This window comes from Manis pentadactyla, chromosome 3 (genome assembly GCF_030020395.1).
Source record: "Manis pentadactyla isolate mManPen7 chromosome 3, mManPen7.hap1, whole genome shotgun sequence".
NCBI classification, from domain to species: domain Eukaryota; kingdom Metazoa; phylum Chordata; class Mammalia; order Pholidota; family Manidae; genus Manis; species Manis pentadactyla.
Genome location: NC_080021.1, coordinates 21,767,258 through 21,784,877, shown reverse-complemented (window position 1 = coordinate 21,784,877; position 17,620 = coordinate 21,767,258). Strand labels below are relative to the sequence as shown.

The 17,620-nt window shown below is 40.1% G+C and overlaps 1 protein-coding gene and 1 non-coding gene across 8 annotated transcripts in view; one reads left to right on the top strand and one right to left on the bottom strand.

The window, feature by feature from the left end:
- LOC118919297 (uncharacterized) overlaps positions 1-16,062 on the top strand; it is a 79,414-nt gene extending 63,352 nt beyond the window's left edge. For 6 of the 7 annotated variants that reach the window (XM_057497783.1, XM_057497786.1, XM_057497785.1 and 3 more), the window contains 2 exons: positions 7,464-7,526; positions 13,251-16,062. In XM_057497783.1, coding sequence (XP_057353766.1) covers positions 7,464-7,526; positions 13,251-13,423 — 236 coding nt within the window. In that variant the 3' untranslated portion in view covers positions 13,424-16,062. Of the gene's footprint in view, positions 1-1,316; positions 1,941-7,463; positions 7,527-13,250 lie in introns of those variants that run through there. The other variant, XM_057497789.1, reaches the window with a different exon arrangement.
- On the bottom strand, positions 15,252-15,359 carry LOC118919348 (U6 spliceosomal RNA). Its single transcript, XR_005027476.2, has one exon. It is a non-coding gene; the product is annotated as a U6 spliceosomal RNA (small nuclear RNA).
- Positions 16,063-17,620: the final 1,558 nt, after the last annotated feature.

The following is a 17,620-nucleotide window of genomic DNA, read 5'->3' as shown; positions in this document are numbered from 1 at the left end:
GGATGTCATACAGTAGATCAGCTGAGATTGCCAAATCTCAGTAAAGGAAGGCAAAACAAGATTTACTTAGAGTAAGAAAAAAAAAAGAAGAAGAAAAAGTAAGAGAATTTATTGACTCAATCAACTGAAAAGTCTATGAATAGAGTTAGGTTTAACTACAGATAGATTTATGGCTCAAATAATGTCACCTAGATTTACTTTCTTTCCATCCCTCAGGTCTGTTTTGCATGGGGTTGGCTCTAGTCTGGGACTTTACATGGCGCAATAGTGCTGTTGCATCACCTCTTAATTACATGTATCAGGGGAAAGGGAAAGCTTTTTCCCAGGATGTAGAGCAAGAATTTCATTGCATCTCCATGGGCCTGGCTGAAAGTGCACTTCTGAGCCCATCACCATAACCAGAAGAAATTCATTGTCTGGGTCATGTGACTTCTTGCTGAGCCACGGATATGGCCCTGCTGTGCTGGACCCAGTCAATTACAACATTTCAGTAGTTTTCTGTACTGGTTATTAAACTGTTGGTAGCATTAAATTGGAAAAGTGGGAGTATTCACATAAAAAATTAGGGATTTATTTGTTTATTTTGGAAAGCTGGTTTGCCAGCCCTGGTCACCCCCACTGGGGATAGCCCTGTCTAAACAGTGGGTGAGGGAGGGATCCCCCTCAAAAGAGAGGCTGTTATCAAAACAAGGAAAGAATAAATAGCAACAACAATCAAAAAAAAAAACTATTCACTAAACCTAGAAATTCAAACTCAAAATTTTCAATGTTGAACTTACTCTTGTTCTTCAATTTGATTTGTCTTGTGGATTTTCTATCCTGATTGGTAGCCATCAATGCCAGACACTCATTTAAAATGTGACATTTAACTTTAAGATGCTTTTCTTTCTCTCATAACATGATCTTGCCTCCGTACTCTTTTTCCAGTCCATCTCTTCCTGTGATGTCACTGTCCGTTACCCTGACTCAGACTTGTCTGATCTCCCCTGGACTATTTCAGGATTCTCCTAATTCGTCTGCCTGCCTTGAGTCTTAATTTCTCAAATCTATCCAGCATATTGCCACAAGGGTGATCCACCTTCAGTACATCTGACCAGGTTGTTACTTCTATCCTAGATCACTTTTCATTGCATAATGGATAAGGTCTAATGTGGTAGCTTTAATACATGTTCACACATTCTTCACTGTATCTTCCTTTAAGAGGTGGACCTTAATTCTTTCCCCTTGAGGGTGGGCTTGATGAGTAGATTATAACAGAAGTGATGGTGTGTGACTTCCATGAGTAGGTCATGAAAGGTATTTCGACTTCCTTCTAGCTCTGCCTGTCAGACGGCTCACTCTGGAGGAAGCCAGTTGTCATTCTGTGAGAACATTCACGCAGCATGAAGGAGGGGTCCACACAGCAAACAACCGAGCCCTCCTGCCAACAATCATCTTGGAAGCAAATTCTACAGCCCCAGTGAAGAGTTTAAGTGATTACAGTCCAGGCTGATGTGTTGATGGCAACCTCATGAGAGACTCTAAACCAGAATAACCCGTCCAAGTCACTCCCAAATTCCTAACCCACTGAAACTGTGAGAAAGCAACTGATTGTTATGCTAAGCTGCCAAATTCTAAGTGTAGCAAGAGATATTTGGTCTCAGCCTAACACTTTCTCCCCCATCGTTGAATTTGCCACTTTTAAAAACACATATGGGTCTGTCTGCCCTTTGTCTGAGCTTCCTGAGGGCAGGTACTGTAATTCCCCAGTACACTGATATATCCCTGTGTAGTAGATTATAAATCACAAAGATGGCTGCAACAATATCTCCTATTCCAAGCATTTTTCTAGAGTCTTGCCACTTCCCCATCTAACAGGTTGACTCTGTGTCTCCTCCCTTTGAAACTGGAGAGAACTTTGTGATTGTCTCAAACAATAGAGTAGAGCTGAAAAGATGCTATTTTGCTTCCTGAGATAAATCATAGAAAATGCCATGCACTGCGGCTTCTCTCTTTAGACACCTGCTCTTGGAATTCAGCGACTGTGCTGTGAGGAAACCCAGGCTGTATAAACATCCGCATGGGCCCCAGCTCACAGCCAGAGCTGAGATCTTAGATAGCAGCCAACGCCAACTTGCCATGTGAGTGAACCGTCCTGGAAATGGATCTTCCAGCCTCTAATTGAGTCTCCCAAACCAATGCCGCGTGGATCAGCGATGAACTGGCCCTGCTAAGCCCTGCTCAAATGGCAGATTTGTGACGAATGTAATGATTATGATTAGTTTAAGCCACTAGGTTTTTGGGGTAATCTGTTATGCAGCAATGTATAACCGGAAGGTAGCATAAGATATCGGTGAAAAGCATAAGGAATTTGCGGTCTGAATTGATATGAATTGATCTGGGTCCCACCTCTACTACACGTGAAGTGAATGACTTGAGTAAATCCATTTGATTCTGTGGGTTCAACTTCAAATGTGGGTAACACCTATATTACAGGTTTGTTGGGTTAATTAAATGAAATACTGGGGGAGAAAGATACACTTTAAGAAGGATAAGGAGAAGATCTAGCTTTAAATTCATGGGGGTTAATCCTTACTAATTAATTATATCTAATATTTATGGATCACATGCCATGTGCCAGACACATTCTAGATGTTTTACTCTTCCAACAACTTTGTGATTTCGTTACTTTTAAAATCCTTCTTTACAGTGAGTAAATTGAGCCCCAAATAGCTTAAGAATATACTCAAAGTCATAATGGAATACTTAACTTATACAGAATTATTTTTCTATGTCCACATGTCTTCCCAGGGTTGTTGGAGAGCAAGGAGTGTGTGTTTTGCTCACAACAGGCTTCCCCATCCCTGGCTCATAGCAGAAAGTAAGTTCATATCTGCTGAGTGAGTGAACCTTCAGGCACTGACTCACATGTCAAAGCTTGTGTGTGTGTCTTGAAAAGACACAGGTGGGAGTTATGGCATACTGGCTTTATCAGAGCAGGTCCACACAGCTGAGTGTGGAGTGTTCTGTGCCAGGACAGTTGGGAAGCATTAAGATCACATCCTTACATGATCAACCAGCCACTGTGACTCAGTCTGTAGTATGGTGATACTGTGGCTAATTTCATGAGCTGTTTGGTTTCAGAAGCTTAGCAATGGCACAATAAAACCTTTATTAACAAGGCTACTCAGGGAATGGTGTATTCCAACTACTGAGAAGGACTAGAAAGCTCTTTTGTTTAAACCCTTTTGGAAAATATCTATAAAATGTAGTGGCCATCCATTCTGCCTTGCTAAGGACCATGCAGGTGGGTATGATTTGTGCCTTGAAATTGAAATAGCTGATCCTCAATATCTTACCGTGGACTTTATGCTAAGCATGACAATTTGGGGGAGGACACGTAGGAGGAGGCTGGGCTGAAAGTCTTAGGAGATGAGCCTCTCCTTTCAGATGCTCATCATAACACTAACTTAATGATACGGACTTATTTTCCCTTAGAATTGGCAATTTTCTCTTTTAAAGAAATATAATGATGGAGAAAGGGAAAATTCATGAAGATTCCGGTAAAAATCCTAGGTTTTTTTCAATCTCAACTTAAGTTCTTCTTTAAAAAGGCTATAATTTTTACTTAGAAATGTGCTTGCCATGTTTGGTGTAGTAAGTGTAGCTTTTCACTGGTCTGCAGAGTAGAAAGGAGGAAGAAAGGGGGCTAATCACTCATGGGGGACGGGCCCAGGATGGGTTGTTCTGTATCTTCAGAGGGAGTCCTTAGTGGATTTACGAGAGAGGCAAAATGCACTGTGACAGAAAGGGACATGATGTGATTTTAGGAGGCACTGAGAAGGTCCTTCTGCCAAAAATAGACCCACCTGCTTGTAGATGTCTGGCATTCCTTGGACTGGGGACAATGCCAGAAAGCCAGCTGTTCCCTCAGATACTCTTCCCACAGGCTGCCTGAGACCCGAAATTCCAGCCTTGAACTGAAGGCTATATTTTCCTCCATAATCTATCCCAAAGCACGTGCTTCCCTCTCCCTCCCCCAACTCTAAAATAGAGGTATTAACAGATATTTACACCATGGTATGAATTCTGTAGACTTGTGCATAGAACAGAAATTATGTAAGTAGGAGAATCCTTATTCCCCTCCACCCCACTTAACTCTGTGACTTTGGTCAAGTCCTATCTGCTTATGCAGCAGTTTCTTCTAGAAAATAAGAATAGCCAAACCAAATGGAGTTTCGGGAGTGCTAAATAAGACAAATGTAGAACAGCAATTAGCAGACGGCTAGAAACAATCCAAACGCTCATCAAAGGGACACTTGTTAAATAAGCTTTGGAATATCCACACGGAGCATATTCTGCACATGTGGGGAGGAATAAGGGAAATCTCTATGCACTGATAGAAAGTGAAGTAACAAACAATGTTTAAAATATGCTACAATTAAGAAAGGAGGAGAATTAGTAAGTACATATTTATAATTTCAGTAGCAGGATAAACTAAAAACGAATTAAAAATGGGAAGGAAGGAACAGGAAATAGGGGATATGAAGAGGAGATAGACTTTTCTATAAACCTTATTTTATTTTTGACTTTGGGGTCATGTAAATGTTTTACATAATTAAAAACAAAGCTAAATCAAAGAAAAACACTAAACCAAAACAAATCCTAAAAATTTTAAACAAAAATTTAAAAAAAAATTTTAAACAGAAATGAACCTAATTTTATATCAATTCTGTGGCAAAACCACCTCAAGAATGATTTTGAATGATTTCCAGTGATTTTAAAGCACATATTTGGATGTGTATCCTTAAGGAGATACAGTCTGAGGATAAAAGGAAGTACTGACATCTTAGACTGAATTCTTTTAGCTAGTTGTTAGTCGTGATATTTACAGTACTTTTTTGAATACTATTATATATACAGTAGGGTAAAGCAGCTATGTAATTAAGTTATTCTCAGGAGATAAGATTTTCAGAGTAAGAAAAAGATAAGTTTAAAATAAATGAAGTAATAATTCTATAATCTTTGATTTGAATGAGAAATATCCGTATGAGTTTATGACTTATTTTTCTCTTTTTAAAAGCTACACATTTCCTACTTCTGTCCTCTGAAAAGGCTTAGAAGCACGACTAACTCAGTTTTAATGATCACTGTGGGCATCCAGATTATAATATCTAAGGACCATCTTAAAGGAACAGGGGCTCCTTGGGGAAATGGCCAATTCTAGATCTGGGACAGGAAGTGTTTGAGATAAGCCGGGTCCCCAAACAAGATTACACGAGCCAACTTGAAGGCACTCCCACTGGCCAAATTCGGGAAGAATATAGAAGCAAATAATGACTACAATATATTGAAACACATCAAATACACAAAATCCACAAGTTCAGTTGGAGGTTCATGGGCACGTGTTCACTATTCTGAAAATAGATACATAAAAGGAAAAATATCAGGCATTTATCCTGCTTTATCTGTTTGTTTCAGGTAATCAAACAACTGTTGAGGGAAAATTCCCTATTGAGGAATTCTGATATATGTAGGAGGAATAGGTATGATTAAAAAAACCCCTCCATTCTTGGTGGTAATCATTTTGCAATATATAAAGGTACCGAATCAACATGTTGTGCACCTTAAACTTACACAATGTTGTGTGTCAATTATACCTCAGTGAAGCTGGGGGGGAAAAAACAACAACTCCCTTCTGCTAACACTGATGAAATAATAGATGGAAACAACAGTCATCCTTGTCTGCCAACACCCATTAAGTGAAGACTGATGAGAAACTTTACAGTGGAACTAGCCTCATAATACTCAAAACAGAATGAACAGTGGGAAGTTTAAATACCACAAGAAACAGGGCAATTGGACAAAAATGGTTTTCTCCCTTGGAACCAGGGACAGGAGCCTCCCAGTCACAGTGGGTGGAGGTAGGGAGTAGTTGCAGATTTGTGGTCTGAGTTTGGCAGTGGGTAGGACCCACATTTCTTCACCTCCCACTCTCCTGATCCTTTCCATCAGCAGAACAGGATGGGGAACCACCCACAGGAGGGCAAGGACAGGGGGTCTGGCTGGGTTGAATGCAAAGCCCTCAGGCCGAGTCTCTTCGACTTCATCCTGGACATGTTATTTAATCTCTCTTAGCCTCAGTTTTCTCCTCTATCTACCGAAGATGATAACTAGAGTCCTTGGGTGTACAAGGTGAGACGATGTGATTCAAGCGCTTGGCCGTGCAGTGCACGGTGAGCTCACCCCAGGGCCAGAAACAACTTGCGGATCTCTTTTTCCTTCAAAGAGAAAAGGAGTCAAGGGTTGTGTGGTTGCTTGTACACAGGCTTCTTTCTTTCTTTTTGCGTGCTCGTTTTCTCTCAGAGGACAATTGTGATTAGTAATTAGAGCAGAGTGTTGGCTAAGGAACTCAGTCCTCCTCAGCAGAAGTGAAGCAGCAGGTACCAATTATGCTCTCAGATAAGTCCCTTTTTTTTTTTCTTCTCCCAAGGGCTTTTATTTCATGTAGTTTTACTTCTGAAAATGCGTCTCTCCTCCTTATTGTGACATTGTCCTTGGCTCCCCACAAGGGGAGTGAACTTAAGTCCTGCCCAGTGAAGTGGTTTATGTCAAAGTTTCACGGAGGTAAAATGCTTTCAGTAAACGAAAAGATGATGTACCTAAAACCATTACTTGCCGTATCTTAAATTGGATCTGCTGCAAAACCATATTTGATACAGTATTTTTAAAATCCTCCACTATCATTCGAGTCATCAAGAGCCTGTGATACAGCGAGGGAAGAACATTTTTATCACCTTCCGTTCTTCAGGGGCTGTTGGTCGATTGTTCTTGGGAATCGTCACACACTGAATGCTCAGAAGTGTTTTCTCCCAAGCAGGCTACCAGTTGGGGAACAGTGGAGGAAAATGAAATTGAAGCGTATTGAAAGATTATTTCTGTATACTTCTCACCTTCCGCCATCCAAACTGCTTTACTTTTACAAGTGTGGCTCCGTTCTTGCCTTAAAATAATAAATAATCCTAGCTTGGACGACACAGTCATTTGACACTGCTGCCACCTAGTGGAATCTTTTAGTAACACAGGACGAAGTGACGATCCAGGGTGTCTCTCTGTTCCCTGGAACAGTGCTGGACTGGACTTCTAGAGGAGGAGATAACTGAATACGTGGTATGATTTCAAGGGTGATAGGAAAGCCGGATGCTCCCTCTAACACATTTGTAACCATTAGTGCCTGGAATATTAGTATTGGGCTTTTATTTCTTAGCTCTCTGCATTTTGAGCATATCATCTTCGGGAAGGATACTGGGCCCTCATACTTACTGGAGACAGCTAAGTTACTTCAGCGGCAGGCACGGGGCAGGATCAGTACACACCCATTCCTGGAGAAACAACCTCGGCAGCCCCGCGTGTCACCAATGCACATTTCCTTTCTCTCTACTTCTTTGCTGCAAACATCTAATTTCCTCTTTTATTACTTCCAGGCATTCTTGAAACTCTTGGTCAGGCAGCAGTGTACAACTTACTGACTACAGAGGGACAACATGGTAAGTTAGGGGGCAAGGGGCTGAGTTAGAGTTTCTCTGTGTGTATGTGTGTTTATTACTTGCTAATGACCACAAATACTGGACTGAATCTATGCCTGAACAAATTGGTTTGAATAGAATATGTTTTACCTGAAACAGATTCCAAACTGATTGTGTTGTTCAGAGACAATACAGTTACCGATTCAAACTAGTTGACACTTCCTTGAACTTTGAAAGATAGTCTTCTGCGAAAAGTTTAGCTGGAAGCCATGGATCATGTGTCTACTACCCAGGGAGTTAGGTCCTTGGTACCTTTCCTGACTAGATCTCAGCTCTTGACACATAGCCTTGGGTTAGTAAGAAAGGGGAATAGCTGGATAGTTCCCAAATAAGAAAGGTGGAGTGTAAAGAAAAAAAGCTAGTAAAAAATGGAAATTAGAGAAATAGTAGAATTGTTCTATCAGCTGAGTCAAACAGATGATTTAGTTTTCCTATCTGGAAACAACTTCAAATAATTGAATTTAATACATCTGTTCTTTTGCCTGACATTTGAATAATTATAGCAAATACCTACTAAGTCGGTATGTTACTGGGTTCTCTTCTAGGAACTTAAGCTATTTTTTAAAGTATCAGCAAGGATATATTCAAGTTTACTCTGAGAAATTGTTGGCTAACATGGTATATTCTTTTGGGAATCCGTAGAATGGTTTCTAACTCCAAAGTGTGGCATCCGTTTCCTTCACTCTTACCCAACTGCTAAGTAATTAGATGCTGGATTTAGTTTTTGGGTCATTCTTCCATTCCATGCCATGTGCATTTGCTGAAGACAGTGGTATCCCAAGGAGAGTCATTACTTTTAATTTAAAGGATACTTGTGAAACAGGAGTGTTCCCTGCAACAGGTAAGACACCAGTGGCTGGCTGGTGGTCTCAGAGCCTCCTTGGCAGGTCCTCCTCTGAAGCGGCTGCACAGCTGATCCAGAGCTGATATCCAAACTCTGGCCAATGGCAAAGCTCTTAGCTGTGGGTGCCCTGCTGGTGAGTGGACATATGCATTATGCATTTCTTTGAGCAGGTCATTTATAGAATTAGGACTTGCCACCTAAAATGACCTTTGCCTTCTTTTGCTCATCAGGCAGGGAAAGGCCTATAGTCATTTCTCTAAAAACATCAACAGTACAGAGGAGGTGAGTAAGCAGCATTTAGTGGGACTTCAGCAGTATCAGAAGTTTGGGATTAGCTACTGATATTGCAGTCTTCGCAAGAGAGAGCTAAGGTTGCAGATGTTGATTAAAGGGTTTAAAGAATAAGGCATCTATGTTCCTTGACACTCCTGTTAAGATACTTCCTCACTACATTTAAGGCTGAGAGCTAGGGACATTATCTTGTTATAGGGTGTTTATCAGGGGGAAAGCACAGGGTAGATGCCCATTCTTGGAATTTAGAAGAGCAAAGTCCGTGATTCTGAGTTTGTATATATATTTGTGTGGTGGGGTTTGTAAAAAGACCTTGCAGTATACTCCTTATCACTGCATCAGTACTCATCTCTGGGAATCCAGAGTATCAAATGTGTTCACAAATTCTAAGTGTGATGGAGGAAGAAAGTTTTCTCTATTGTCCAATATATTTTCACCCAAGAAGAGAAGAACCTGTGTGGATTAGCCAATGACAGTTTTACTAAGCTACCATTTATGCCAACTCCTATGTGATAGGGACTTTGTGTACATCATCTCTAATCCTCAGAACAATTTTCATTTCATTTTAGCATGCAGACAGTAAAACTCAGGTTAAATATATTGGCCAAGAACACACAACACAGCCTGTAAATTGCAGAGCTGGTACTTAACTCAAGTATGTTTATTCTGCTAGGGGATCATGTCAGTGTCATTTGGTGTCATTAATTGCAGGAAATCCAGTTACTCCCCCTCTGCCCCTAAATCTAACCCAAACAGATAGTCTTTAAATGAAACCTTCTAGAAACTCACATGTTCTCCCTCAGAGTAGTGCTGGTGTTGGGGTAGAGCAGATACTCTCTTTAGACGATATTCCCTGCCTTTGGTGGGGATCTTGAACAGATAGCAGTATCATTAATCATGTAAGTGGTTCTCATGTGTAAAAATGTCAATGGACTACGTTCTTCAAAGGACAAGTGAGAAGGGCTGTCTCTGGCATTATGTGTTGTGAATAATCCTAAATTAGTGTGAAACTACCTGCTCTCAGTAATCCATGACAGTGGACAGAAGTAATGGGGCATTTAATTTTTAAAAAGCAGACAATATTCAGATCTTTGATAATTGCTTTTGGATTATATTAATGATTTGGACAGAGGAAATTTCCATTTTGTAATTGTTTTCTTTAGCTTGTATAAAAATGATTTTGCATCCCCCTGGTTCTCCTAGGAGAAAAAAAGCAGTAAGTGGCCTGTGCTGGTTAGCAAGAAAAAAATGCCCAAGGTTAAAATCCTAGGATGTGTATGCAAATATAAATAATAGCCAACCTGTTCTATCTCACTGTCACTTTCACCAAGGTATTTATTATTTATTTGCGGTGTGTGCCAAGTATTTACGAATGCATTAAAATCACTAACTATTTTTGATGTTATTTTGCTGCATACCTTAATGAATACTTTCTATATGTGCAGATGAAAACATCTTGTGTTCATATAGATCCTATTATATCTGACAAAAGTTGCTCTCTTAAATAGAGTAGGTAAAGCCTTCTTCCAAAAAAAATCTTGCTATCAGAATTTGATTACTAGAATTTGCTAATGATTTAAAGCTAATTGTCTACTCCAAGCCTTGGAAATTATGAATTCTACATCAGGGTAGAAGTTGAAGTTTCACTTTAATAAATAATGTGCTTTTAACAGCAAGTGCTGAATATCTGGTTATGTGTGCATGTACAAATTACATATTTATATATGTGTGTATAAAATGTATGTGCACTGTATATGTTAAACACATTATAATACATATATGTGTATACATGTATGCATATATGTGCACAAGTTGATCTGTTTGGTCTCTAACTGAATTTTTAATTTATTTTTAATTTATTATTTTATTGGTAGAAGCTTTTTCCACTGGAAAAAAAATGTATTTTATAAATGAAGATTAAAAGAAAATCTCTTGAGATATATTGACTAGGAATTCATGAAAGTAAATTCAAAATTTCACTTGCTTAATTCTATGAAGTAGGTAGGCTCCTAATAACTAATATCTGGGAATATGGGAATAATTGATCACAATTTTCAGTTCTTGTGTAGATGTTTGGTAGAGCTCAATTATAACCATTACAGTGAACAACATATACACACATAATCAGTAGAACCTCCTTTCAAGCTCTTTGGGAATGGGCAATAATATGGCTAAAAAAAAAAAAAAAAGTAAAAGCACAAATTAGAAGGCTAAAAGGATATTTATTGCTATGCAACAATGATCGACAGTGTTTGTTCAGATTTGCTGAGCACATCTTTTGTGTCCTGTCTTATTCGCTGCTGGGAGCAATAAAGGAAGAAAGGTCGGCCAATTCCGTGTTCATCCAGCCTTTATTTTTGAGCGCTTACCACGGGCAGGCTTCCCTACCGCCACCTGAGCGAGCCGATGCCGCTGAACTGTGAACTTCCACGTGTTTCTCAGTGGTTTCCGTCCCCACCCCCAGGTGGAGCTGGAGCTGGGGCAGTTTATTTCCTCCCACCAGGTCAGCGGGTTAGGCTCCAGTCACCTAGCTTCCCCTAGGGCAGGCCTTCTTCAGAACAGAGTTCTTACGAGTATTTCAAAATTTCTGCTCCTCCTGCCAGAGGCTGGAGGGGTTTCCTCTGGTACTTACCATGAGAACCTAACTGAGGTCCTGGAGGTGAACAGCAAACTGCGCCTCCCCGCCGCCATGACTGCCCTCCCTGGAGCTTTTGCCTCTCAGAGTCGTCCGCACCGAGCCCAGCGGCCGCCCAGTCCGGTTCAGGCCTCCCACCTCGGCCCCGGCTCCCCCCCAGGCGCCCACCTGAGGATCTGCTGTGAGCCGCGACTCCCGGGATTCACCTGTGGTCTTTCCAGTCTTGGGGGCAGCGGTTTATCTTGCGTCCTTCCCCCTCTTACAGATCCAATGAAAGTTGTTGATTCTTCAGTTCGCTTAGCTTTTTACTTGTTTGGATAGAGTGGTGACTTCCACAGTCCTTACACGTGGAACTGGAAACTGAAAGTAAGAACCTCCATTTTACAAAGGAGAACTTAGTCTACAACATAGTAAGCAATGCTCAGTCACATAGCTAACAAATCAGAGACAGACTAGTATTCTGATTCTAAATCTAGGCTTCTTAATAGGTAATGGGATTCCTTCCCCATCTAGCATAAGCTTTAAAAATGGCATGGTCTCTGTCTTAAAACAGAGCTAAGAGAGGGTCAACTTGCTATCATGTCATTGGCCTAGAAATAAAACTGAAGTGGATGTATGTATGATGGGTGTCAGACACTGACTGTTTCAGAGCAATCTAGGTAACCTCGGGCAAATTACTTAGCCTCTCTTTGCTTTCTTTTCTTCATCTGTAAAATGGCAATAACATTTCTTATAGGATTGGTGTGAGGATTAATCACAGGTAGAGTCTTTGGGACAGTGCAGAGCACATATGCAGGGGTCAGTTAATGCTATTATCAGTGGTCATAGGAGGAGAGGTAGGAGTTATTTGAACCTTGACCCTGTCCTATCCCTTTGCCTCATCCTGGTTCTTGGCTGGTCCCACATTTCCTTCTCCCACAACTCTCTGTGTTTTTTATTTTTGTTTATTGCTGTGGATTTTCCTTTTCCTGTTCACATTCATCTTTTGATTTCTGCTGAGGAGCTCTTCAGAATTTTCTGTTGGAGTAATCTCCTGACCAAAGGAAAATCCTCACATGTCTTGGATTGAACCACTATTACTGATGATCTACTTTAGGTTTAAATGGCTTATTTCTGAAATATAACCCCAGGTTGCTGAGACCCTGTTTTGTTTTTCCCCAAATAAATTTGGGCCAAGTATGGCATTAATACTCAATATCTATAAATGTAACCAGACAAGCTGTCTATTCACAATTCTTACTAGAGTCAGAAGGGACTACCAGAGATCATGATTGCAGAATCTGGCCAATAGCAAGCACATAGGCATTTTCTGATAATCTTGGCTTACCTATCTATCTATCTATCTATATATATACTAAGGCCTGGCTTCACATATTTGGAACTACCATTACAATCCATGTGGATAGCTTAAGTCTTATCACAGCAATTTCTTTGTCATATCCCCAGGGAATATGTTTTTGCCTCTTCTATTAAAAGACCATAACTACTGCTGGACCGTGACAGTCTTTTCACCCAGAGAATTACTGGGGCCTCGTTTTCCGTGGAGTAGCATCGGGGGAAGTGAGTGGGCCATGAATGATTTACATTGTTATCATTATTGTCATCAAAAGGTTATTATGGAGTGAAAGAATATTAAAGGGACAGTGAAGAACATCAAGGTGCAGTGGTTAGAGTTGTACATGGAACAGGTCATTACATAATATGAAATGATGAAAACACAGGCAATGGCTTTAGAAATAAAAATCATCTTGGCTACACATCTGAAAAGGGATCTAGTGTACCCCAATAGCAAAGTCATGAAATTAAGCTTCTGACATGATGGAGAGTTGGGTTGGGACAGACTGGGGTAGGAAGGAAGTATTCAATATTGCAAGAAAGGAGCTAATCAAAGCATAATTTTTTGTTGGCATTAAAGGGAAAGAAGCTCCAAAGATTTCACCTGGAAGTTGTTGTCTTTTGAGCATCATGCAGGGTCTACAAACCCCCATTCATGCTTCAGCAGGAGACAGAGAAAAATTCCAGAGTATTGGCAGAGAATTTCAGCAGGCTGTTTTGCTAAAGCATACAGGAAACTTAACAAATTTATAAAACCATAGACTGTGGTATCTCTTGACATCTCAAATTTAAGCAGTCGTAAACAAAGGGAATTGAAATAACTAGTGGTTAGATTTGAATTCTATGGGTGCAGAAATAGTAAAATCTGTTTCTACCGGATTGGGACATGCTTATTCATTCATTTATTCATTCAGCAAGTGTTTGTTGGGACCTACAACATGCCAGCTACTGTGCTAGCGTCTAGGTATGCAATGGTGAGTAGCACAGACACAGTCCTTGTATTTATGGCTTTCGTAGAGTACAAAACAAAGCATTCCAAATTTGTATAAGGGCTATGAAGGAAATGATCAAGGTCTGGTAAGAGAGCACTATGGGTGGTATGAGGCGTCTCAGTGGATAGTGTGGTCTGGTAAGCAGGCTGGTGGGGAAATGCCAATTAAGAAGAAGCTTGAAGTATGAGGAGATATCCATTCAATCATAGTGGGAGGGTAAAAGAGGACTGGGTGTGGGAATAAGTATGATCATGTCAATAAACTGAAAGGAAGTATGAGCAATAGAAAGTTCTTCCATTGATATGACTGAGCTTCCACACCACAGTTTTATGTCCATTAGATTAATTTCTCTAGAGAGAGAATCTGATTGGTCCAGGCTGAGTCAGGTATCCTGCCCTGCCAATCTTCTATGGCCAGTAGGGCATCATCAGGCAACCAAACACTATTGCCTGGGGATTTTCTCTGGGTGGGGAGTTAGCATTTCAAGCAGCGGGTCTGTCCTCGCCTGGGTGTGGGTGCATACTGGATATTGCCCCTGGCACATCCCGTTGCTCTTTGAAAGTCTGTGAATGAATGAATAAGTGGGCAGTGCTGATCTACAGAGCAATACTAGGCTATGTGGTGAGAATTCAGGGACTCCAATTTGGTCTTTACCTTAAATAATGGTATAAATTTTACTTATCAACACTCAAGGGTAAGAAATGCCACTTGTGCTTATTTCTTTAAATTACATATGATCAATTCAAGCAATCCTACCTCTCTACCCCCGCCTGGCCAGCAGAAAACCAAATCTTAGGATTTGGGGGGTCCTTTTCCACTCCCAGTTTAGGAAAATATTCTAAGGGCCCATATAATTGCAGAAGACTTGGAAATGGCCCCCCCTGTGTTTAGCCCTATATAAGCTCATGAGGTCTCTTAAGGGTGAGACCTCCACCATCTCCAGACCACCCCAGGCATGGCTCGTCAGGGTCTGTGCTCTAACATTCTTAGCTGCCCTAGCAGAGGACATGCCACTGGGGTCTGAGAATGTCAGTGAAGAGGGATTCTGCTACTCATAGAATCAACCTCAAACTATTTCCTCCATCTTTTATCTCAGGAAAACCACCTGTGGATGGATGTCTGATTCGGGGGCTTTTTTTGGTCTTGAGGAAACAATAGCTCTGTGTGCCAGACAGTAGAATGAAGGTGCAACTCTGTACCTCTGTGGACTGGAATCTGGATCAGGATGTGAATGGAGCCCCCCGGAATTGTTCGGCTGGCCTTGCAATGACAAAAAAAAGCCTATGACTGTTTTACTAAGCCTCCATTACATGGGCACCTACTATGCGCTGGGGATTTTTTGTGTACATTGTCTCTGATCTTCAAAAGAACTTCTATTCCATTGTAATATGAAGACTAAAACTCACACAGGTTGATGTATTGACTGGGAATACACAGCATGTAAGTTGCAAGGCTGTAATTAACTCAGGTATGTTTATTTTACTAAAGGATCATGTCAGTTTCCGGTATTTAGTGTAGTTAATTGAGGGAGGGGAATCCAGTTGCTTTGCCCAACTCAACATATATTCTTTATTTTATTTATTCACTTAAAAAACATGGAACACTTTACAAATTTGTGTGTCATCCTTGTGCATGGGGCCATGTTGATGTTCTCTGTATCATTCCAATTTTGGTATATGTGCTCCTGAAGTGAGCACCATATATTCTTTAAACCCATCCCTTCTGAAAGAAACTCATATAATGTTTTCTAAGCAAATCAGTATCTATTGATTTAACAAAAGGTTTGATTTTTGGTTGATCAATGAGCAAAGCACACAAAATGGAGACTACCATATTTCTATTTTTTGGTCATGATAATCCTGGCTGTTTTGTTTCAGGGAAGGCATTTGTTTTCTTGTTACACAGTATGTTGTGACCCTCCTGCCCAAACCTTAAAACCAAACATGTTGTCTGACATTGATTTTCATTCCCCTTTCAAGTGCCAGGGACAAGTCTGACATACAGAGTTTGGACCCCAAAATGTTGGTTTTAGACACTGGTGGTTAATGATAGGAAGGGCAAATACATTTAATCTCATATGAACTCAATTCAGGTGGTAATGGCTACCCAAGCTGCAGTGTTGAGGAGGATTCTGAAGCTATTTCTAGGCTCAGCAGGAAAGATTGATCAGTGACGCCTGTCACAGAAGTGGCATGGTGGAAGTCTGAGACAATGTTAACCCATTTGTGTGGGTTGGAGGGCAAAGTATTTGAAAGAAATGATCAGAAAAGTCAGGACCATAGAAATGGTAAGTTTATCCTGGAAACCAATTTTCATGGTTTGTGAAAAGAATTGTGGAAACACAGAGGACATGAGGGAAGCAGAGGATACCTAAGTGAAGGCTGATGGGCTGATGGCAAGCCTTAGGGACCTCTTGCTTTATCCGCAGAAGGTTCTGTATGTTGAATGTATGGAATTACTGGAAATAGTAGAATTAAAGATGTTGGTAATATGGAAGGGGTGAGTGGAGCAGAGCTCTGATCATCTCTGTTCTTTTGTTCTGGAAATTTCTCTGACCCTGAAGGACACCTAGTTAGGCCAACTCCAGGACTAAAATACCAGACATATTTAACCTTTTCTGTTTTCTTGTGTTTTTGTTTTGCTTTTGCTTCAGCTATCCATACTACCAGAACTGGTTGCTAGTTTTGATTATCATTTATTTTTTAGTACTGATATTTTTGACTCCAAATCAGATTTTGTACAGAAAATTCTAATGTTATCAAAACCTTCTTTTTCCCAGTGTTATGTCTATGAAAGTATGAGATTTTGTTATAAGGGAGGAAGCTATTTTTAAAATTTTTTCTAGATGTCTAAATTCTGTAAGTGCAAAAACAGTAACAAGATTTTATTTGGTGTCACATGATATTTTTGCATCTTTAAATTTCAACCACTTGAATTGCTTAAATTTATTACTTTAGCAAATAATCAGACCATAATGTTACAATTATTGTTAGTGCTTTACAAATATACCATATAAATGCCTGACATTTCTAACTTTGAAAAGTGCCTGAGGACAGCTAAACATATGGTCTACAAATTCCCTTACCAGTTAACACCCAGCCTGTCTCTCTAAGGCCTGTAATTTGGGTTTTTTCAATGTGTGACACACATTTCATAATCATCAAAATGAGAAGGTATAGATGATGCTAAAATGACTTGTCTCCTCAGTGAAAGAATAAATCCAACAGGTCTTTGGGGAGAAGAATAACCACCAAGAAAATTAAAATTTTACTTCTGTTTCAGATTTGCTGACAACATATAGGTAACGTCTTGGCCTCTCTGTGACAGCAACGTGTCTGAACAAAGAACAAAAGATCCGTTTTGGTGATTTACCGTATGGTGTACACAGATGATTTTGACAGAGTACATTGGAGCACAAAAAGTGTAATTGGGCAAACAATAATATTTTTGAAGGGCTAAAAGAGCATCACCTTATATCAGTGTTTTTCGAAATACTTAGATTGAGACCCACTGTAAGAAATGCATTTTACATCACAATGCAGAGAACATTAAGTTCTTAGGTATGTGGGCACATGTGCACACACACACACACCTGAGACAAAAGCTTGCTTAAAAATACTTATCCTTCACATTTTATCTATTCCATTTTTTAAAAGGAGCTGGTTGTGGTTGACCAACTGATTTCACAACTCCCTAATGGATTGTTATCTATATCCCTAGTGTGAGAAACAATTGGCATAGGCAATCTGAAATCTTATTTTTCACTGACCAATTGTTTTGGCATCATATAGGTACAGTTTTTGTGTAACTGTTGATTTGAATCTCAGTATGATTATGTCAAGTGATTCTGAATGAGAGTTCCAGGGAGTGGGAAGAAATAAGAAATCTGAGTTCAGATTTTGGCTTCAAACACTTGCCTCTTGTGCACAGCTTGCTGAGAGACAGATTCATGTTTAGC